Genomic DNA, 20,320 nt, shown 5'->3' on the forward strand with positions numbered 1-20,320 from the left:
CGTCCCTCTTAACTTGACTGAGAGCTGTTATTATTCTAGGTTTTCCGCTGCCTTTTCGTTACTATTGTTTCAGATACAGAAAAAAATACTTGAGATTGATTCTGATTCTGAGATAAGTACAATTAAGTATTGCGTTCCCGCAAATTTTATACCTATATAACAACAATAGATAGAAACTAAGGTAAATATGTATGATTCTTTTCCATCCATTTCTGTTGAATTAGTGTTTTTCGTACAAAATATCAATTACATTATTTTAATCTAAGAGTTTATTTTTGATCTAAATTTATCATTAAATACTCAATAATTATATAATAACGTAGTTATTAATGAATGTTCTGTAATGGCTTAAGCCTAAGTATTTTAAAGACGACACAGGGTTTATACGAAGGTTGGCAAAATACTGTGTTGTAAAAAAAATATCGCAATGTATTAATGTACTAGTCATGTCGAAAAAATGGCCTCTATGACAGGTTCGTGTAAGTCTCTTTGTTTTGTTAAAATCACTTCAAAACATAATATTATCATTTGTCAAATCACTAATTTCGCAGAATATTTATTGACGCTTGACCTGCTATAATCATATTTTTATTGGAACATTCGTATCATTAAAGCAAAACATAATTTAGCAACTAAGGTTAAAGATCAAGTTAATCACATGTAAAATTGTTAAGATAGTACCGAATACTAAATAAGGTAAAAGAATACTAAAAACACTCAACATTACACGTTCGCGGACGCGGATTGCATAGCATCCGTTTTTGTACTCCTCCTGGTGACGCGCCTGCTATTGCATCCGTTATTCTTTTTAAATTTCTTCGTTGAAATGCTTATTAATCCGCTTAACCACAGTATAATATTATTCACCAACTTTTCCTCTACCAGTCACCAGAGTGAAATAATGCGTACTGCCATATTACATAGTTTTATCGAAGTTAAAAATTATCCTTTAACGTCTCCAAATTGGCCCCCCTTTCTGTGACGCAGATGCTATAGCATTCGTCTTTGTATGGCAGCTCCCTTAGTAGCCCGGCAGGTGCGTCTGGGAGTGGACTCATGTAATTTGGGTGAATTTCGTGCGCGATAGCGATTTTGACGTATTTTTATGGACAGGAATGCTATAACAGTCCCAATATTTCCATACAAAATTTAGGTGTCCAACTGTTGTGACTGAGCGTCCGCGAACGTGTTAAAGTTCCGTTAACTCAAGGTTACTCAAATTCCACCTTAAGAGCCACCCCACAAATAGCGTTTTTTGAGTGTCGGGGTCTAGTTAGCGTTATGGAAAATGGCGTTGCTGCGCAGTTGCGCCAACGTTTCGTCGAGCAACAGCCATACGGCGCGATTCGGGAAATGAATTAGAGATTAACTAGATACGATATAGTAAAGATATGTGACGTCACACGGGTAAAGGTACCTTATGGCGGTTGGCGCTTACGCTATTATTAACGCCGCTCCAATATTATCTAGTGAATCCCTAATTCATTTCCCGAATCGCGGCACCAGCCGCCATGAGGTACCTTTTGCCGTGGCACGTCACATATCTTTACTATTTCATATCTAGTGAATCTCTAATTCATTTCCCGAATCGAGCCGATAGAGTTGGCTAGACACCGACGCTCGGGAGATGCTAGTGTGGGTGGCCCTAAATAAAATGTTTTTCCCGTGTACTATAGTGTCCGGGACATTTTAATTTACACGGGGGGTACATTATGCTTGTTTGCTGATTTTTGTCATAAAACTCGTATATTGATTTGATTAAGAAGTCTAAGGTAAACGCACTAGTGCTCGACATGCTAATGCACAATAGATGACACCTTGCTGTCACCTCTATTAACAATGACTTAAGTTTCAAGACGACATGTACTGGGACCGCGTCGAGCACCAGTACGTTTAACTTACTTCTTAGTAAAAGTTTCATTTCTAGTTTAAGCATAATTATTGTACATAATCTTGTGCAATGTTGACAAACACGAAAACCTTTAAAACAACTGATAAAACATTTGCTATATAAAAGGCATGATAACCGCTTTTAAGTTCACTCGTTAACAGTGTATCTTTAAGAGCGTTAACAATGATGTCTCGATTAGTATTATTGTGCTGTGTTTTATTTGTGGGTAAGTTTTTAATTTTATTGATGAACTATTTAGTTCAACGTTAAATCTATTTTTGCAATATAAAATATATTTCAGTTTTGCATTTATATAATTTTATCTAATCCTTATGCAAAAATGCCGGACAATATACAACACAGACAGGGTTAAACATTATGGCTTAACAGCCTCCTAGCCTAGTCGTTAGTGACCATGCCTACGAAGCAGGAGGTCCCGGGTTCGAATCCTGGTAGCCATTCATTTGTGTGTTTATTCCAAATATTTGTTCCTGACTTATGGATATTTTATATGTATTTGAGTATTTATCTACATCTATCTATTAGGTATATATGTGACGTTCCACGGGAAAAGGTACCTTATGAGGGTTTCTAGTTTCGGAGATATTAAATGTTTTGTAAAGAGGTGAAAAAATGCTCAATTTTTTTTTATTGTGTGATCTGAAACCTTAATGCGTAACGTTTGTTTACCTGTTTTTATTTTTGTTATAAGTTAGTTATAAGCCTAGTAATGTCGTCTCAGAGTTTAGTAGAAAAGGTACCTTATGGAAAAAAGATTGAAAATTCCCAAAAAAACTAGTCAATACGGGAAAAGAAGTTTGGTAGAGAACTGTATTAGCATTCTGCAAAACTAATTTGATAATTTCAGTTCTGGTTGGGGCGCCTCGCAAATATTATAACCGTACATAGACCGACATCACAAATCCAAGTAGACTGCTATTATACCAAAGTTACTCTCGTCAAGTCTTTCTTGACTAGAATAATCTTCATTTGGTTTGGTCGCATGCAGTAAATCAGCCATTGGTTTGCTGAAAAATGCCAATACCCGACGCATTACCTTATGGAATATCTGAGGTCATTGAACCTCAATGCCGCTTATCTTCAATAGCAACCGAAATATATTATTGATAAGAAATAGACGATTTATACCATCTTAACCCCAAAATATTATTAGTTTATCCTAACTGTTCCATCATCATCATGCCTCATCATGTAACTTGACCACAAGGTACCTTTTCATTACATACAAATTATTGGTCTTTTTTAAGATTATTATGACGAAGAACTAATTAAATTGGGGGCAGTTTAATGTAAATTAATATTTTCTATTCATAAAAGATAAACTATAATATGATTGATATTTTGTAGTGATGTATTATTAGATTTATTTCCATAAGGTACCTTTTCGTAAATGTATGGAGCAAATACTGTTATTGTTATGTAAGTTTAAAGTGGCATAAGGGGTTAAATATAGTATTTAGTTGGGGTTTTAGGATTTATTTCATTTGAATGACAGAATTTCTTTCATATGTGCTCAGAAAAATTGATTGTGTGTCACATTAAAAGTAAAAATATTCAATTTTGTGATTTTATATGAAAAAGTCAGAAAATACATTTTCACCTCTAAATCGGTATTGTTTTTTGCTTAAACTGTCTGTCAGTGTCGTTTTCTAATAGATAAAATTTAAATCTTGAGAGCTCATTGCAATCAATCGTGAAAATGAAATAAAACTTTATTTTCAAGAGATTGGTTAGTATACACATAAATCAGTCGATATCAAAAGTTTCTATTTGCATTACAGAACAAGTCGCAATATTTTTTTAATCTCAGATATATCAGGCATTATTATTTGTAGTCAACTATGTAACTTACTTCAGGAACATAGTTTTTTAGGCGGCTAAACTTAAAACTTCTCTATCGTAAAGTTGCTCATTTCACAACATTATTTTCAAAAAATCATATCTCTGTAACTACGCAACCTAGAAGGTTGATCTTTTGTGTTATCGATAGGTTATTTATTGTAGATTACTGGGGTATGCATAACTCCATACCCGCCATAAGGTACCTTTGACCGTGGGACGTCACATATGTATATCGTCATCTAGTACCCACAACACAAGTTTTAATGAGCTTACCGTGGGACTAAGGTCGCCTCCAGAATCTCGCGAACTAAATTGACATGAGTTTGACAAATAAAATGATACCAGGAATTGCAAAGAAAAAATAGTCACGGTATATGTCGATAAAATGATATCGATAAGTAAGATATTGCACCCACCAATTGATATTGTGATAATTGTTTAGGGGTCACAAACGATTTCGATTAATATGAACGTGACGACAAAAGTGGTTGATTCGATTGTAAGATGTGACGTTACCGATCAAATCAGGAGGTGCGGATGCGAAATTGACAAATTTCAATGTTAGTATGCAGGTTTGGGGGCAAATTGTTTATTTCAAGAGCTCGGATGTCGTCATAAATCTAAAATTGGTGATTTAATTTTGTATACGTGGCCGGTAAATGAGATTGATCCATAATTATTTAAACTTTGACCTAATTGTCAACTTCAATGTTCACTTTAGGGACTGGTCTTTACAATCGAAGCAATAGGGATCACCGAGACGATTTAATTTTTGCGTCCACACCACACAAATTAAATGAGAAATTAATCACATTGTACGAAATATTCCCCCGTCTAGGCTGGCCTTATTTGTATTTTGAGCCAAAATCACTGTTTCTATGTTATCACCTAACTTGTTACTCTAGCTGTAAGTTTTCCTAACAAATAAAACAAAATAAAATATTTATTTAATTACAATAATAATATGTTTATCCCAATATCCTTGTCTCTATTACTATAAAATTGCACAATTTCGAAATACCAAATAACATTTGTAAAATAAATTAAGAAAATTACATAAAGATTCATTTTAACTGACCGCGCAACAGTAGCGCTCCTAGCGGTGAATTCTCGCGATAATCTCTAATTCAAACTTTTTTGAAAATATCGATATGAACAGCACTGGCCCAACTTTAGGTAGGTCGTTTTGTGTAAAATTGTTGGCGTTCTAAAAGTTGTCTTAAAAGTAAAAAAAAATCGTGCCTGACCCGGAAGTTATTCTTGGAGAGGCCTCCAATCTTATTCAGATAGTTTATTTCTTGTTATGAAACGGTTATGGATATAATAAATCAGGGCTATAACCGCGAAAATTTAAGTTCGCAAATTGCGGGCATCTTTATCTGTCACTCTAATTACGTCTTAATTAGAGTAAAAGAGAAAGATATCCGCAATTTGCGAACCTTGGTGTTCACGGTAGGCCCTCAGGTGTCAACACTCAACGGTGTAATTTTTTCAACCAGATGTTACTGTTGGTATTGGCAGGCACGATTATATAGTCCGAATCGCCCTCTTGGTCAAAGGTCTTGGTAAAATATATGTTTGGTTGGTTATTCCAGGTCAGCAGTATGTAGCTGGCGCGCTGGATCATAGGTACGAGTACGTGCCGGAGGCGGACGCATGGCTGCGCCTGCACATCGTGCCCGCTAACTGGAAGAACGCGTTCCGCCGATGCCAGCTTGAAGGTAAGAACAATTTGACAAGTTTTTTTTATTCCATTATCTGTCAAATGAAGATTCGGCGGCCTAGCCAAGATGACGATCGCTTGCGCTTCGCCATCGAATCGCTTTGGGTCTCTCTATCACTCTTCCGTATTAGTGTGACAGTGACAGTTGCGTATCGTTCGCTACGGAGCGATAGCGATTGGCATGTTGTCTACTGGGCCAGTAGTGGATGGAAGAACGAGTTTCGCCGATGCGAGCTCGAAGATAAGATCGTGCTAGCAAGCACAATTTGACAAGTTTTGTAGTGAAATGACGAAGATCACTAGTCGATGTAGTCATTAAAATTAGAAAATTACTAATTTTAATCTGTGAAGACATTGACAATTGGACGTAGTTATGAACAAACATTCCAATCCACAAGTCACCCGAAATTGAGTTAACACAACCAGGGTACCTACCTCTCCAAAGACGAAGCCAATACACTCTGTCCTGATCACACAAATACATACCTATATCCTATGTTAATTGTCTGTAGCGCAAGTATCCATGGTCTAATCATGGCTTTATATCAGGATATACCTAAATTTAAACATTAAAAGAAACCGGCCAGTTTGATGCGGTCTTACGCTCCAAGGGTTATCATCACAAAAATTTTACAAAGTGCTAATCTTACCTCTTGTTTTAGGCGGAGTTTTAGCCTCTCCTTCTTCCCATGCCCTGGCGAAAGCCATGCTGGCTATCATGACGGAATACAAGGTCAACTCGCGCAGTGTGTTCACCGGCATCAATGCCCTCGTCTCTGAGGGTGACTACATTTCGCTGGATGGTAAGTAAAATACTGGTAGATGGTAAGGAAAATCCAATTACTTTTAAATTCCAATAATGAATATTAGCTTTCAACACTGCCGCGCAATCCGGGCATTAAGCAATTTTCTTAGACACTTGATGAGGCTTTTGCCCAGCAGAGGGACACCGCATAGGCTTATAGCATTATCATCATCTTCATGCGGTTTTATTAAAATTTTTGCGCACTATGCTTTTTACGTTGGAATAGTAGCATTCGAAACTGACATTATGTGTTAGTAGTTAGTACTACTTAAGATTGATCAATTAAAATATTAAAATACAATGTTTGTTCTTAATTAATCTGTATATCAGAACTCCTTTAAAGGCAATGAAACCGTTGTTAAAAACGTGCCCCTTAATCATTTATCAATCTTGTATAAACCTATGTTAAATTTTGTCTCTTTCTAACAAGCGTAATTGTCAAAATAACCGATAGAAACAAACGATTGTCAAATGTTTGTTATAATTGAATGAATATCTGAGGCATGCTGGTTTCCAAATAAGATTGTTACATATTACCTTTAATTTTCAGGGGTTCCTCTATCTGATATAAATCTAGACTGGGCCCAGGGCGAGCCTTCCGCCCAGGACGATCCCAACGACCCAGACGAGAGTGAGAGGTGCGTGGTGCTGAACGGATCAGCGGAAGCATCTGACGTGAGCTGCAACACCAAGCACCCCTACTTCTGCCGTAAAGAGAACTCCTCTATGGCTAACTACCAAGACTGTCACACTAGTGCTGTTGGTAAGACTTGTATTGCAGGATATCTATTTATAAATTAAATTCAATTAAATTTCTTTAATGGTAAAATAACACATGTCAAACAAAATCACAATAGAATTACAAAATATACAACTAACACTAAACTAAAAACACCAACACTATATTGATTGGAGTAAGGAGATAACGAAAATGAGAACAGATGCTTGATGCTGAAGCGGGGCACCAAGTGTAACATTAACCTGACATTTCTTTAGAATGGCTTTTATTAGACCAGATAAGGTTTGAAGAGATGTTTTCCTTCCAACTAAAAGTTGTCCCTCTTTTGTTGTTTCTCAGTCACGTAATTAGTTAGTCACATATATTGCCACTAACTAATGCTTAATGTTACTGAACAACCCAACGGGCAAAATTATAAGAAATCTTCAATTCAAGCCTCATAGCCCTAAAAAAATCTGTTTAATGAAAAAATATAAAAAGATAAGGATACAGGGTGGTATTTTTAACTTATAATATCGTATTGTGCCATATAAAGGGTTAATGGTGTCAGTATTATTAATGATCAAATTGATCAACAACAAGAATGTCAAACTGAAGTACAACTCTCATGCAAAAGGTCTAAAGGTTCTCAACAAGTGCTTTCAATCTCAAACTTACTATGGGCCATACCTACTGAAAGTTTCTGGATTCTTATATATGAGACGACTTATTTTTTCTAAGTGGCCAGTCCAGCAATTTTCAGTATGCCCTAAGTACATATTTTTGATAACTGTTACAGGTTACCAATATGAACCCCGAACATCCAGCTGTTACAAGTTTCACTCCAATGCTAAAATGTGGCATGAAGCCGCCAAAGTGTGCCATTCTGAGGGAGGTCATCTTGTCATCGTCAACAGTGATGTCGAAGCTGAAGTGCTCAAGGAAATTTTCGCGAAGAATCCCGCAAAAACTGTTACTGGGGCAAAACATGATGACGTCGCTTTTGTTGGTTTCTGGAAATGGGGTGATAACAAGGATGGCAATTGGCTGACTATTTATGGTAAGATTGACAATTTATCCCTCATTAAGTCATTATGTCCCTAATGGGCTCGCAGAAGAATTCTCCATTTGCCGCGATCTTGAGCGGCTACTTCCAGCTCTTTCCAGCCGAGTCCAGCTGAGCCAGCCTCCTTCTCAACTGATAGTACAAGGCCTCCCTGACCGTCTATTGCCAGCCGAATGCCAGCGGAGCCCCGCTTGGCCAGATGGTTGTCCGGTCTACGGAGCACGTGTCCGATCCAACGCCATTTGCCATTTCCTTGCAAAGATTTCCCGTCCTATGGGTTTCTGCACAGTCATCTGCCATAGTCTGACGTTTGAGATGGTTTGTGGTGGTGATTGGTGAATTTATACTATGATATATTATGACTGCCGTTAGTATTTTAAATTAGGTCACCATATCTCTGATATGTCATGAGATCGTGTCGGGGCTTTCAACCTCACTGCCTTGGGTTGACTGACTGGACGACTGCCACATTTCAGAAATGACAGGACAAAACAATTGACCATGACGTCAAGGCCCACTTGCACCATTCCACTAACCCGGGGTTAATCGGTTAAACCTGGATTTACCATGGTTACCAGTACAATTTGACACTGGGTTGACGGTTAAACCGCTTAACCCCGGGTTAATGGGTTGGTGCAAATGGTCCTAAGACGTTAAAAGCGACAATAAGTTTATAGTTGTATATTATTAATAGTTATACTTGTATAATATTAATTATTGTATTACTTACCAGGACAACCGATCTCTGAGGCCGGGTTCGCCAAGTGGGGTAAGGGCCAGCCCAACAACTATAACGGCGTCCAGCACTGGGGCTCCATACAACGCTCTGGCCTGTTCGATGACATCGCGCATTACGATCGGGATCCATTCTTCTGCGAAATAAATCTTGAAAAGAAATATTAATTCTGGGAAAATATTATTATAAGTAGGTATATATTTAAAACATTATTATTTATCAAGTTAGTTTTAAATGACTAGGGATTTATTCTTCTATGAGATTTTTCCTTAAACTTTTAAAGCAGCTTTCCGATAAAAATCGCAGCAGTTGTTTACTGTTCTTAATTTTGGATGTATTCGATTTAATACAGTTTGCAATATCGCAGTTTGTTTATTACTGATAAGTATGTAACTACTTACCCGTTTACTCATTCCCATTACATATCCAATTACTGACAATTAAATGAATATTATTTATTTATATCAAACGGGATAACCTTTTGGACAAAGGTGAAACTCCCTTGAAGATTTTCTTAGGATTTATTTAAAATATTACCCGAAAAATAGCCTGAACAATATTTTAGTTTCAGAGCATTGTCAAGTACTTCCAAAGAAATATTAGATCAAGATCAAAAGATAAGCCTCATTAGGTTTCACGAAGGCATCCTTCGCATATCAACACAATCTGTTCGACAAGATTTTTTCAACCAACCGTAAACAAGTGAGATATTAAAAATTTACTAACCTCTCTCAATACTCCGTCATACGTTAAATATTGGTCTACAAAAACCCCGTAATTATTCCAAACGGGCAAATAAACGGTCAAAATATCCCCATAATACATTTTCCATAAACCACGTTGACGGAAGTTCACTCTTATTTGTATGTAACGTAGATTGATTTTCGTTTGTAGAGTGTTGTCCAAAAATGGGTGCTGTTGAATGGACAATACATGGGCTCCGAGAATTGTTCGAATATTAAAAATCATTCGAGCATTATTGAATTGCTCTTTGCTATTAATTTAGGGTGTGGCGGCAGTGACGGCGGTGCGTTAAGCGAAAACACTGTTCCCACTTCGTATTGCTTATCTAATTTGCGTAAACCTAAGCTATTATACTTACACAATGTTATTTCATCATCAAACTCTATACGATTTTCTACATAGATCTCTTTTTGCAGATAAATATATGACGGAGGCACGGGTGACGGCAGTGGGCATAGTACCTCAATGTATTACTTCACAGCTAAATCAGTATGCTACCTTTGCTACCAGTGCATGAAATAAACATTCGAACTCTTTAACCATACTAGTGCCTACTAAAATATCTAGGCGTTATTGGGATGTATTTGGATTGCACTCAAATAAAAGGATCGCATAAAATCGTTGAAGTCTTTATTCAAGTCAAGCTAGGCCGGCTCCAACCGTACACCGCTGACCCGAGAAGATTTAGCCCTATTTGGAACCGGCAACAAACTCGGCGGGACACGTCTTTTCAAAATAACACTTCTTCTCTTTATTTTACAAAGGTAAGGTTCTAATCACACGTAAGAAATCAAAATAACACTTGGAATAAAACACTTAGCTAAATGGTTAAAGAACGTTGGATTCTATAAGCTATCAGAATAATCCTTCAGGTATAAGCCTTCAGGAACGTGGCGAGTTAGGCACGAGGTTGGCTAACGAGTACGTCCGATCTCTAGCGCGGTCCGATCAAGACTGCCCACCAGCGGCGGAGCCTCGCTGCTCCAGTTCTCCCGCCTCAACGTCAAGTTGGTCAACCTGCTTGACCAGTCTACCAACATAACGACAAAAATGCCAACTCGTGCCTACCTTCACCCAAAAGAAACCTCTTGACGTTCCAAAGCCTTCTACCTGTCATCTTAGTTTAACAATACGCCAATAGACGGCGTTACTCTCTACGTTATGAATTTCGTTACAACTTCCAAACAGCAAAATTGCTAGTAGCCAAACATTGCTAATCAATTGTATACAGGCGTCTAAAACTATGAACTGTAACGCTGCAATACGTCCTTCTGGAGTCACGCCCCGACATATACAAAAGTGTTTAGTCTATAATCTCCAACGTAGAAGCCTAATGAAGATTGGGAGTACTCTCTTGAATCTCTTCGCAGATGTTACTATGCACGTTTTCTCACTGTGGTATCTTACATGATATCACAAAATTGGACATAAAATCAAAGGCGAAGGAGAAATATAGCCGCTGCGCGACTCCGATCTAAAACTAAATTTTATCCTCTAGTCACCCAGAGGCCTATAAAAAGGTCTCCCAGACGCTAGTGAGGGGTCTAATATGTTCCGTGAGGAATTTGCCAGGTCCTTGGTCACCAATGAATTCGATCAGTCTTGTAGAAATAGTAATGAAAATACTTAGTTCTTTTGGTTTACTTACAGCCACATATGTACAAACAGCAACACTCTTAACTGCCCATCGGTGGACCTTATGCCTTTTATAATAAGGTATACGAACTGTCACTTAACACTGCACAATGTGGGCGATGGTAGGTGGTACGAAACCGCTGGAACAGGGCGCAACCCGCGCATGCTATTGTGAAGTACGTGGAGTGGTTCCGTTCAAAATGATAATGGTTATTAAAGGCATTGTAGGTGCGGATTTTTGCAAATTGTTATGTGGGCTGAAATCTCTCAATTATTTAATAGCTTATTTCACTTTTAATGTATATTCCTGCATCATTTTATGTGTAAACTGTAAAGTCAGCAGCAGAAGTTGTTAAGCGGGCCAAGTGTTCAAAATGATATCAAAATTTGTTCGAAACTAATAACAAGCTGTTAAGTCTGAACCAAATAACTCATAAGTATCTTGAAAATAACAAATAAAATAATTGCATCGATGAATTTATGTAGGCCAATTTTTGACTTTTTACATAATTTTAATTATTGTCTGGGACAAAATAGTTTTTTTTTGGTATCTGTTTTCGGACCAGAAGCCCTGCACCCTGAACAAATGATACGTACTGTGATAATTTAAAAACAAAACGACATAGGTGCAAGAAATTACAAGCACAAATAAATTTAAATAGAAAATATTATAAGGCAATCTTCCACAAACCGACATAGCCCCACGGTAAGCTCAATGAGACTTGTGTTAATCAAAGAAAAGATCCATAATTCAGAAACAAATATTTCTGATAAACACACATTGGATCAGGACCAAATGGCGGGAAAGAAGTGAAGCCTTTGCCCAGCAGTGGGACACTCTTAAAGGCTAAAACACTGAACATAATACACAAATAAATGCCCTTAGGGGCTGTCCATAAATTACGTCATCGATTTTTGACGATTTTTGACCCCCCCCCCCCCTATAATCATCCAAAAATCATGCTTCAAATGACCCCATTTCCTCCTACTTCATGCTACCGTCATCCGATGTCCAGACCCCCCCCCCCCTAATTTGAAATGACGTAATTTATGAATAGCCCCTTACCAGGATGCGAATTTACAAAAGCTATACTATTTCAGTCACGACGCAGATTTTAATAGGTGAGCTTTTGTTTAAGCATATAAAAAGTAGTCACTGAAATGGATTAGCTTTTTGCATACATATTTTCAAATATTATTCACGCCAAAACCTAGTCGAGTTTAGTAAGTTCAGGCACGTTTGAATGTGATATCTAAATTTTAATAATACTCATTTACTCAAATGGTTTAGATTTTGACGCGATATATTTAAACATTAATGCTCTCACAATACCTAGTCGAGCGGAGTCTCGCCGTCATTATTCAATATTATTCATCGAGTATTATTTGTAATTAAAGTTCACTAATTAAATGTTTTAAATAAAATTAAATGTAGTAACACTAATTAAAGTTCACTGAATATTGATTTCAACAATAATTTTTTTACTAAATTACTGTTCACCTAGTATTCATGTAAATTGCCACAAAAGTAGTTTAGGTTAGTTTGATCTGCAACCTCCAAGAAAACGAAATGTTGCTGGAAAATTGGGTTAGGTTAGGTTAGAACTGCGACCCCCAAGAAAACGAACTGTTACCAAAAATGTGGGTTAGGTTAAGTTAGAACTGCGACCCTCAAGAAAATGAACTGTTGCCAGAAAAGTGGCTTAGGTTAGGTTAGAATTGCAACCCCCAGGAAAATGAACTGTTGCCAGAAAAGTCGTTCTATGTAAAAAAAAAGTCGGGTCGCTGTTTGGTCGCAGTTCACCTAACACGCTCTTCCTCCGTCGCACCTATCATGAACTCTGTCAAATGACTAGACGATATCGTATTAATAAATATCTAGCAAGTTGAATGATTTGACCAAAGAAATGTACTCCAAACGTTGTACTATGTAGTAATAATCTACTTAACAATAATTCTATAATGTAGAACGTTGTCATGACGAAAATTTGGCGAATGTTGGTTGCCAAAGTAAATCATCTGCAAAAAGTTGTCTGGCAAGTGAAATTCGGACAATAAAACTTCGGAGAAAAGGCAGAACACCGTAGTAAATCTTGGTCCTTAAATAAATCATCTACTTCGTTATGTACCAATGTATTATAAAATACAGTCGACTTATAATTGTATTACGATTTCACATTAAACATGTCCTAATAAGAAATCTCACCTGATATAATTCTTAAATGAAAAAAAAATTAGGCATTTTTAAGTAATTAGCACGAACGGTAATTAATTAATACAATACAATCGGAGTCATTACTAAAATATTATTCAAGTTTAGATCGCAACAAACTAGCATTTGTAGCAACAATATCCATATTAATTTAGCCAACAAAGTCTATACGATTTCAGTAAATTTCTGTACTGTAATGGATTAGGGTTTGGTCAAGTTTTGTCCAAACAAAAGCTAATCCAGTTCAGTTCGCATCTGGACCTTATCAGTATAGGCTTTGTAAATTCGCTACCAGGATTCTCTTTAGTGGTCACAACAACAGGAACTTTTTCAAAAACTAGGCCAAATTATAAGCCAGACTTCCAGCGAAGCCGTAAACGGTGATCGGTGTAAAGGCTTTGGCCGCTCTACTTTGGAAATAATGCAATTAAATATTTCCACTGGCTATATTTTCCAAGGCTTGAAGTTTGCAAAGGAATTCTTTGAAATAGTTTGAGAGCTCGTTAGCGTCCACCCTATTTATGCTTTAGTTAAATATAAGGATCAAAGTAATGAAGACAGAATGTAAAGGACAGCAATTAGTAAGAAAATGTAACGATAGGTGACAACAACAATTATTTGTTATTTATTTTACAAGGGGGAAAAGTTGTTTTTTATCGCCTCGTGATATTGATCCAATAAAACATATATGTGAAATGAGAGTCAAGTTCAATATTAAGAATAATTATGCGTCGTTGTTGACTTCGCCGGAAAAGGAACTGAGATCTATATGTAAGTTCTAGGTCCGTTGGGATGTAATTAAAGTTTAGGATTTGACTTGGCTAATGTTTTATGTTAATTTTTCACCAAGAATAAAAAAATGCAGAGCAGACGAAATAAAAAAAAACAACTGGCTTAAGTTTTATTTACATAACGTATTTATTACTTAATCCATCCATATTTTATCTTCTTTACCTTCTTATGTTCATTAATAGTCTTGTTACAGTTGCAATCACAGTTACAGTTGCAGTTATCAGGCAAATTTTTCTTACTGCTTTTATTAAATTGACAAAACATACTTTTTGCAGTTTTATCTATCCAGTCATAGAAATACGTTACGTTGGTGTAAACAAGAGTTTTGTTGGAATAGTTCCTTTTAAAGAAGGAGGCGAGACCGATCTGTATATGTTTGTGTATCACAAGCGCGCTGCCGGAGTCTCCTCTGCAACATAGAGGAAAAACACAATAGAGTCCGTCTAAGCTAACTTTGCATCATCTTGAACTGGGCAAAGTGAGGGAGTGTCATTATAAACGTCATATTTTTGTAGAAACTGGACATTAAAGATTACATTAACACACTTTGTCATTACAAAAGCTATGTAAGTAAGTAATACTTTATTGTACAGAAGAGAGGAATAACTACAGGTACATCAGATAGATTCTATCTGATAGAACATAAATATAGTACAAGGGCGAACTTATCCCTAAGAGGGATCTCTTCCGGTTAACCTATAGGTACCTTATAAGGAGTAATTAGCTATACCTAGGGTTATAATTATATAATATTAAATACTTACTATAATACGCAGAGCTAGTTTGGTTGGACATTACCTAGTTATATATAAAATTCAGTAAATTTAGTGAATGTCATATATTTTTATTGAATAGATGGTACCTATAGTACCTAGTAGTTTTAACCCCCGACGCAATAAGAGGAGTGTTAGGTATTTGTTCGATCAATGTTTGTCTGTCTGTCTGTTTATCTGTGGCATTGTAGCTCTCAAACGGTTTAGCCGAATTGGATGCGTTTTCATTTATTTGAAAGCAAAAAATTTCTTAAACACGTATTGTCAAAATCGATATGACAGGTAAATTTTTATGTTATGTATTGGAGCTTACCGTTGAGGATGACTCCCATCGGGATTGTACCCACAGATGGTCCCAGGGGGTATTCCTGGCAGTTTCTTCAAACACTCCTCATTACTCATAATCTCTTGGCTGGTAAACTTTAAAAGATCTGTCTTTGTGTTCTGGTCCTGAAGTATAAATGAAACTTTTAAACCCTACCTAATTTTGAAAGCCTGTTGAAGGCTTGGTAATTTAATTTACTGGTGTGTTACTGGAACACAGACTATTCTGGAATTATTTTCAAAATTATGTTTTATCAAATAATTAAAGCTTCTAAGCTTAAATTAAGCTTTATTTATTTGATAAAAATAATTTTGAAAATTCGATCTTAGAAGATCCCTGAGTCCTAGAAACACATTATTAATCATATCATAATCATTTATTTGTCGCAAATCATTAAAATTAAATTAAGTATAATACTCGTACTTACGTCTATCCATCCCCAACCCGCAATCTCAGCTATTTTGTACTGCGGGACATTTCTCATCAAGCTAATCTTCTGCACACCTTTACCAAACTTCAGGTTCTCTTTAAGTACCAACATAGCTATATCGTTGGTGAAATTCTTGTGGATGTACTGTTCATGAACTTCAAAACCGACAACCTCGTATTTGTGTCCTTTATACTTTTTAACGCTTCCTGTATAAGCCCTTATGGAAAAATTTTGTTTATTCCTACATGTATGGACACAGTGTGCAGCGGTTAGAAGTATCGCTTGATTTATTATCGAAGCGCCACAATAAGTATCATTTTGTTTACATTTTATATGAAGAAAGGCCACGTGTGGAAAATCTTCTATGATGGAATATTTCCCTCCTACTATGAAACCGTCCATGTGTAGTCTAGTTTTTGCTGCTGTTAATAATTGTAATAAACTTAAACATGTTAATATTCTGAGGAACATTTGTAATTTTAGTGTCAATTTGGTTATGATGTAGAGTATACGCGTCAATAAGGAGTGATTTAATTCGATTACACGTGAAATCATAGTTTTACGACCGTCTGAGTAATGAAGTACGTTTAATTAGATTTGATTGAGAGTGTAAAATATACTGATGTTAATTAATCTGGAACGCTCTTATTAAATCTCTTTCCTATTCGATCGCTTCTGTGGCTTATACTAGACAAATACTGAGCAATCAAATATCAAGGATAACAGGATTATTAAGTGTTTGGTAAAAATTATATTTTTGGTACATGCTTTTATCGCCGACTGTACCTTTCTCTCCACTAGCAACTAATACTCATCGAAACAATTCGAAGAACCCCAAACACAATTCGTTTGGGTTTTTTTATCACAGAGTTCCCATGGCTATATGATATCATAATAAAGCAATTGTCATCCAATTCACATAATATTACCGATATATGAAAAATTTCACCTCAATCGGAAATTGGGCAGCGGGTCAAATTTAGCTTCCAAGATTTGACTCACACTAACATACATAAATTCTAACAGGGAAAGTTAAATAAAAGCTTACAAAAAAGAAGATTTTAAGAGAATCTAGTTATTGTTGGTTTCAAGGCTATTCTATAAATCTGTAGCTAGCAGGCGGAGAAGAGGGGAGGCCTTTGCCCAGCAGTTGGACACTTAAAGGTTAAAAAAACCGGCCAAGTGCGAGTCGGACTCGCAAACGAAGGGTTCCGTACCATTATCTATAAAAACAGTCACCCATCCAAGTACTGACCACTCCCGACGTTGCTTAACTTTGGTCAAAAATCACGTTTGTTGTATGGGAGCCCCATTTAAATCTTTATTTTATTCTGTTTTTAGTATTTGTTGTTATAGCGGCAACAGAAATACATCATCTGTGAAAATTTCAACTGTCTAGCTATCACGGTTCGTGAGATACAGCCTGGTGACAGACGGACGGACGGACGGACGGACGGACGGACAGACGGACGGACGGACGGACAGCGAAGTCTTAGTAATAGGGTCCCGTTTTACCCTTTGGGTACGGAACCCTAAAAAATCAAATACACACAAATAAATGCCCTTACCAGGATTCTCTTTAGAGGTCACAACAACAGGAACTTTTTCAAAAACTAGGACAAATATAAGCCTTCCAGCGTAGCCGTAAACGGTGATCGGTGTAAAGGCTTTGGCCGCTCTACTTTGAAAATAATGCAATTAAATATTTCCACTAGCTATATTTTCCAAGGCTTGAGGCTTGAAGTTTGCAAAGGAATTCTTTGAAATAGTTTGAGAGCTCGTTAGCGTCCACCCTATTTATGCTTTAGTTAAATATAAGGATCAAAGTAATGAAAACAGAATGTAAAGTACAGCAATTAGTAAGAAAATGTAACGGTAGGTGATAACAGAAATTATTGGTTAAGTATTTACTTTCTAAGGGGGCAAAGTTATTATTTATCTCCTCGTGATATTGATCCCATCAAAAACATAAATGTGAAATGAGAGTTAAGTTCAATATTAAGAATTTGCGTCGTTGTTGACTTCGCCGGAGAAGGAACTGAGATCTATATTTAAGAAGTACTAGTTTCCTTGGGATGTGCTTAAAGTTTAGGATTTGACTTGGCTAATGTTTTATGTAAATTTTTCACCAAGAAAAAATGCAGAGCAGACGAAATAAAAAAAAAAACAACTTGCTTAGGTTTTATTTACATAACGTATTTAATACTTAATCAAATATAATTCGGCGAGTGTATATCATTGTTATCCATATTTCATGTCACCTAACTCGAAAGTGACCTCCTAAGAAAGTGACATACTCCGCCTAGACCGTCTGTCTTAAGTTTTATTTACATAAGGTATTTATTACTTAATCCATCCATATTTTATCTTCTTTGCCTTCTTATGTTCATTAGTAGTGTTGTTACAGTTGCAGTTATCAGGCAAATTTTACTTACTGCTTTTATTAAATTGACAGAACATACTTTTTGCAGTTTTATTTATCCAGTCATAGAAATACGTGACGTTGGTGTAAACAAGAGTTTTGTTGAAATAGTTCCTTTTAAAGAAGGAGGCGAGACCGATCTGTATATGTTTGTGTATCACAAGCGCGCTGCCGGAGTCTCCTCTGCAACATAGAGGAAAAACATAATAGAGCCAAGCTAACTTTTCACCGATTTGAACGGGACAAAGTGAGGGAGTGTCATTATAAACGTCATATTTATATATTGGACATTAAAGATTACACACTTTTTCATTACAAATGCTATGCAGGGTTAACTTAGTCGAACTTTATATATAAAATTATGTAAATTTAGTAAAAGTTTTATACTTTTATTAAAAAGATGGTACCTAGATTGGAATTTTTTTTCATGTTTCATATTTTTTAGAGCACCATTTTTCAGTAGTCTGGTTATTAACCCCCGATGCAAAAAGATGAGTGTCTGTGTGTCTATCTGTGGCATACTACTCTCAAACGGTTTAGCCTAATTGGATGCGTTTTTATTTATTCGAAAGTAAGAATTTTAGCAGCTGTTCTTAGATGTGTTTTGTCAAAATCGACCATGTTGGGTTTAAAATTTTTATGTTATGTATTGGAGCTTACCGTTGAGGATGACTCTCATCCGGATTGTATCCACAGATGGTCCCGGGGGGTATTCCTGGCAGTTTCTTTAAACACTCCTCATTACTCATAATCACTTGGCTTGTAAACTTTAGAAGATCTGTCTTTGTGTTCTGGTCCTGAAGTATAAAAGAAACTTAAACCCTACCTTATTTTAAACATAATTTTGAAAGCCTGTTGAAGGCCTAATAATTAAATTTACTGGTGTGTTACTGGCACACAGACTATTCTGTAAATAGTTTCAAAATTATTTTTATCAAATAATTAAAGCTTCTAAGATCCCTGAGTTCTACAAACACATTATTAATCATATCATAATCAATTATGATTATGATTAATAATGTGTTTCTAGAACTAATAATAAATGATTAAGTACATTTATTTGTCGCAAACCATTAAAATTAATATTAAGTATAATACTTACGTCTATCAATCCCCAGCCCGCAATCTCAGCTATTTTGTACTGCGGCACATTTCTCATCAAGCTAATCTTCTGCACACCTTTACCAAACTTCAGGTTGTCTTTAAGTACCAACATAGCTATATCGTTGGTGTGATTCTTGTGGATGTACTGTTCATGAACTTGAATACCGACAACCTCGTATTTGTCTCCTTTATATTTTTTAACGCTTCCTGTATAAGCTCTTATGGAAAAATTTTGTTTATTCCTACATGTATGGACACAGTGTGCAGCGGTTAGAAGTATCGCTTGATTTATTATCGAAGCGCCACAATAAGTATCATTTTGTTTACATTTTATATGAAGAAAGGCCACGTGTGGAAAATCTTCTATGATGGAATATTTCCCTCCTACTATGAAACCGTCCATGTGTCCAAGTTTTTCTGCTGTTAATAATTGTAATAAACATAAACATGTTAATATTCTGAGTAACATTTGTAATTTTAGTGTCAATTTGGTTATGATGCAGAGTATACGCGTCAATAAAGAGTGATTGAATTCGCTTACAAGTGAAATTATAGTTTTACGAGCATCTGTAATGAAGTTCGTTTAATTAGATTTGATTAAGAGTGTAAAATATACTGATTTTAATTAATCTGAAACGCTCTTATTTAATTTCTTTCATAATCGATCGCATCTGTGGCTTATACTTGACAAATATTAAACAGTACAAAAATCAAGGATAATAGGATTATTAAATATTTGGCAAAACATTCATTTCTGGTACAAGCTTTTATCGCTGACTGCACATTTCTCTCCACTAGCAACTAATACTGATCGAGACAATTCTAAGAACCCCAAACACAATTAGTTTGCATTTTTTATCACAGAGTTCCCATGGCCATATAATATCATAATAATGCAATTATCATCTAATTTACATTATATTATATATGACAAATTTCACCTCAATCGGAAATCGGGAAGCGGGTCAAATTTAGTTTCTAAGATTTAACCCACACTAACATACATAAATTCTAACAGGGCAAATTAAATAAAAGCTTACAAAAAAGAAGATTAAAAAAAAATCTACTTATTGTTGTTTTC

The 20,320-nt window shown here is 36.0% G+C and overlaps 3 protein-coding genes across 3 annotated transcripts; 1 reads left to right on the forward strand and 2 right to left on the reverse strand.

The window, feature by feature from the left end:
• The first annotated feature begins 457 nt into the window (after positions 1-457).
• On the forward strand, positions 458-8,969 carry LOC134790374 (C-type lectin domain family 4 member E-like). Its single transcript, XM_063761143.1, has 6 exons — positions 458-473; positions 5,350-5,475; positions 6,140-6,280; positions 6,833-7,045; positions 7,800-8,060; positions 8,800-8,969. The coding sequence occupies exons 1-6, from the start codon at positions 458-460 to the stop codon at positions 8,967-8,969; spliced, it is 927 nt and encodes a 308-aa protein (XP_063617213.1).
• A 5,319-nt stretch (positions 8,970-14,288) lies between these two features.
• On the reverse strand, positions 14,289-16,237 carry LOC134791060 (collagenase-like). The gene is made up of 3 exons (XM_063762091.1): positions 15,711-16,237; positions 15,272-15,408; positions 14,289-14,594 (listed from the first exon to the last, which is right to left on the reverse strand). The coding sequence occupies exons 1-3, from the start codon at positions 16,182-16,184 to the stop codon at positions 14,315-14,317; spliced, it is 891 nt and encodes a 296-aa protein (XP_063618161.1). The 5' UTR covers positions 16,185-16,237; the 3' UTR covers positions 14,289-14,314.
• Positions 16,238-17,891: 1,654 nt separating this feature from the next.
• LOC134791061 (collagenase-like) lies at positions 17,892-19,761 on the reverse strand. Its single transcript, XM_063762092.1, has 3 exons — positions 19,238-19,761; positions 18,796-18,932; positions 17,892-18,318 (listed from the first exon to the last, which is right to left on the reverse strand). Exons 1-3 carry the CDS (start codon positions 19,706-19,708, stop codon positions 18,141-18,143), a joined length of 786 nt encoding a protein of 261 aa, XP_063618162.1. The 5' UTR covers positions 19,709-19,761; the 3' UTR covers positions 17,892-18,140.
• Between the last annotated feature and the right edge of the window lie 559 nt (positions 19,762-20,320).

This window comes from Cydia splendana, chromosome 5 (assembly GCF_910591565.1).
Source record: "Cydia splendana chromosome 5, ilCydSple1.2, whole genome shotgun sequence".
NCBI lineage: Eukaryota > Metazoa > Arthropoda > Insecta > Lepidoptera > Tortricidae > Cydia > Cydia splendana.

Bases quoted from the DNA above. Each gene is read 5' to 3' on its own strand.
- LOC134791061 (XM_063762092.1), bottom strand. From the start codon at position 19,708: ATGTTACTCAGAATATTAACATGTTTATGTTTATTACAATTATTAACA. The intron at 18,933-19,237 runs GTAAGTATTATA...TTTATACTTCAG, and splicing joins CGGGCTGGGGATTGATAGAC to GACCAGAACACAAAGACAGA. The intron at 18,319-18,795 runs GTAAGCTCCAAT...TCTATGTTGCAG, and splicing joins GATGAGAGTCATCCTCAACG to AGGAGACTCCGGCAGCGCGC.
- LOC134791060 (XM_063762091.1), bottom strand. From the start codon at position 16,184: ATGTTCCTCAGAATATTAACATGTTTAAGTTTATTACAATTATTAACA. The intron at 15,409-15,710 runs GTAAGTACGAGT...TTTATACTTCAG, and splicing joins CGGGTTGGGGATGGATAGAC to GACCAGAACACAAAGACAGA. The intron at 14,595-15,271 runs GTAAGCTCCAAT...TCTATGTTGCAG, and splicing joins GATGGGAGTCATCCTCAACG to AGGAGACTCCGGCAGCGCGC.
- LOC134790374 (XM_063761143.1), top strand. The intron at 6,281-6,832 runs GTAAGTAAAATA...TTTAATTTTCAG, and splicing joins TGACTACATTTCGCTGGATG to GGGTTCCTCTATCTGATATA. The intron at 8,061-8,799 runs GTAAGATTGACA...ATTACTTACCAG, and splicing joins CAATTGGCTGACTATTTATG to GACAACCGATCTCTGAGGCC.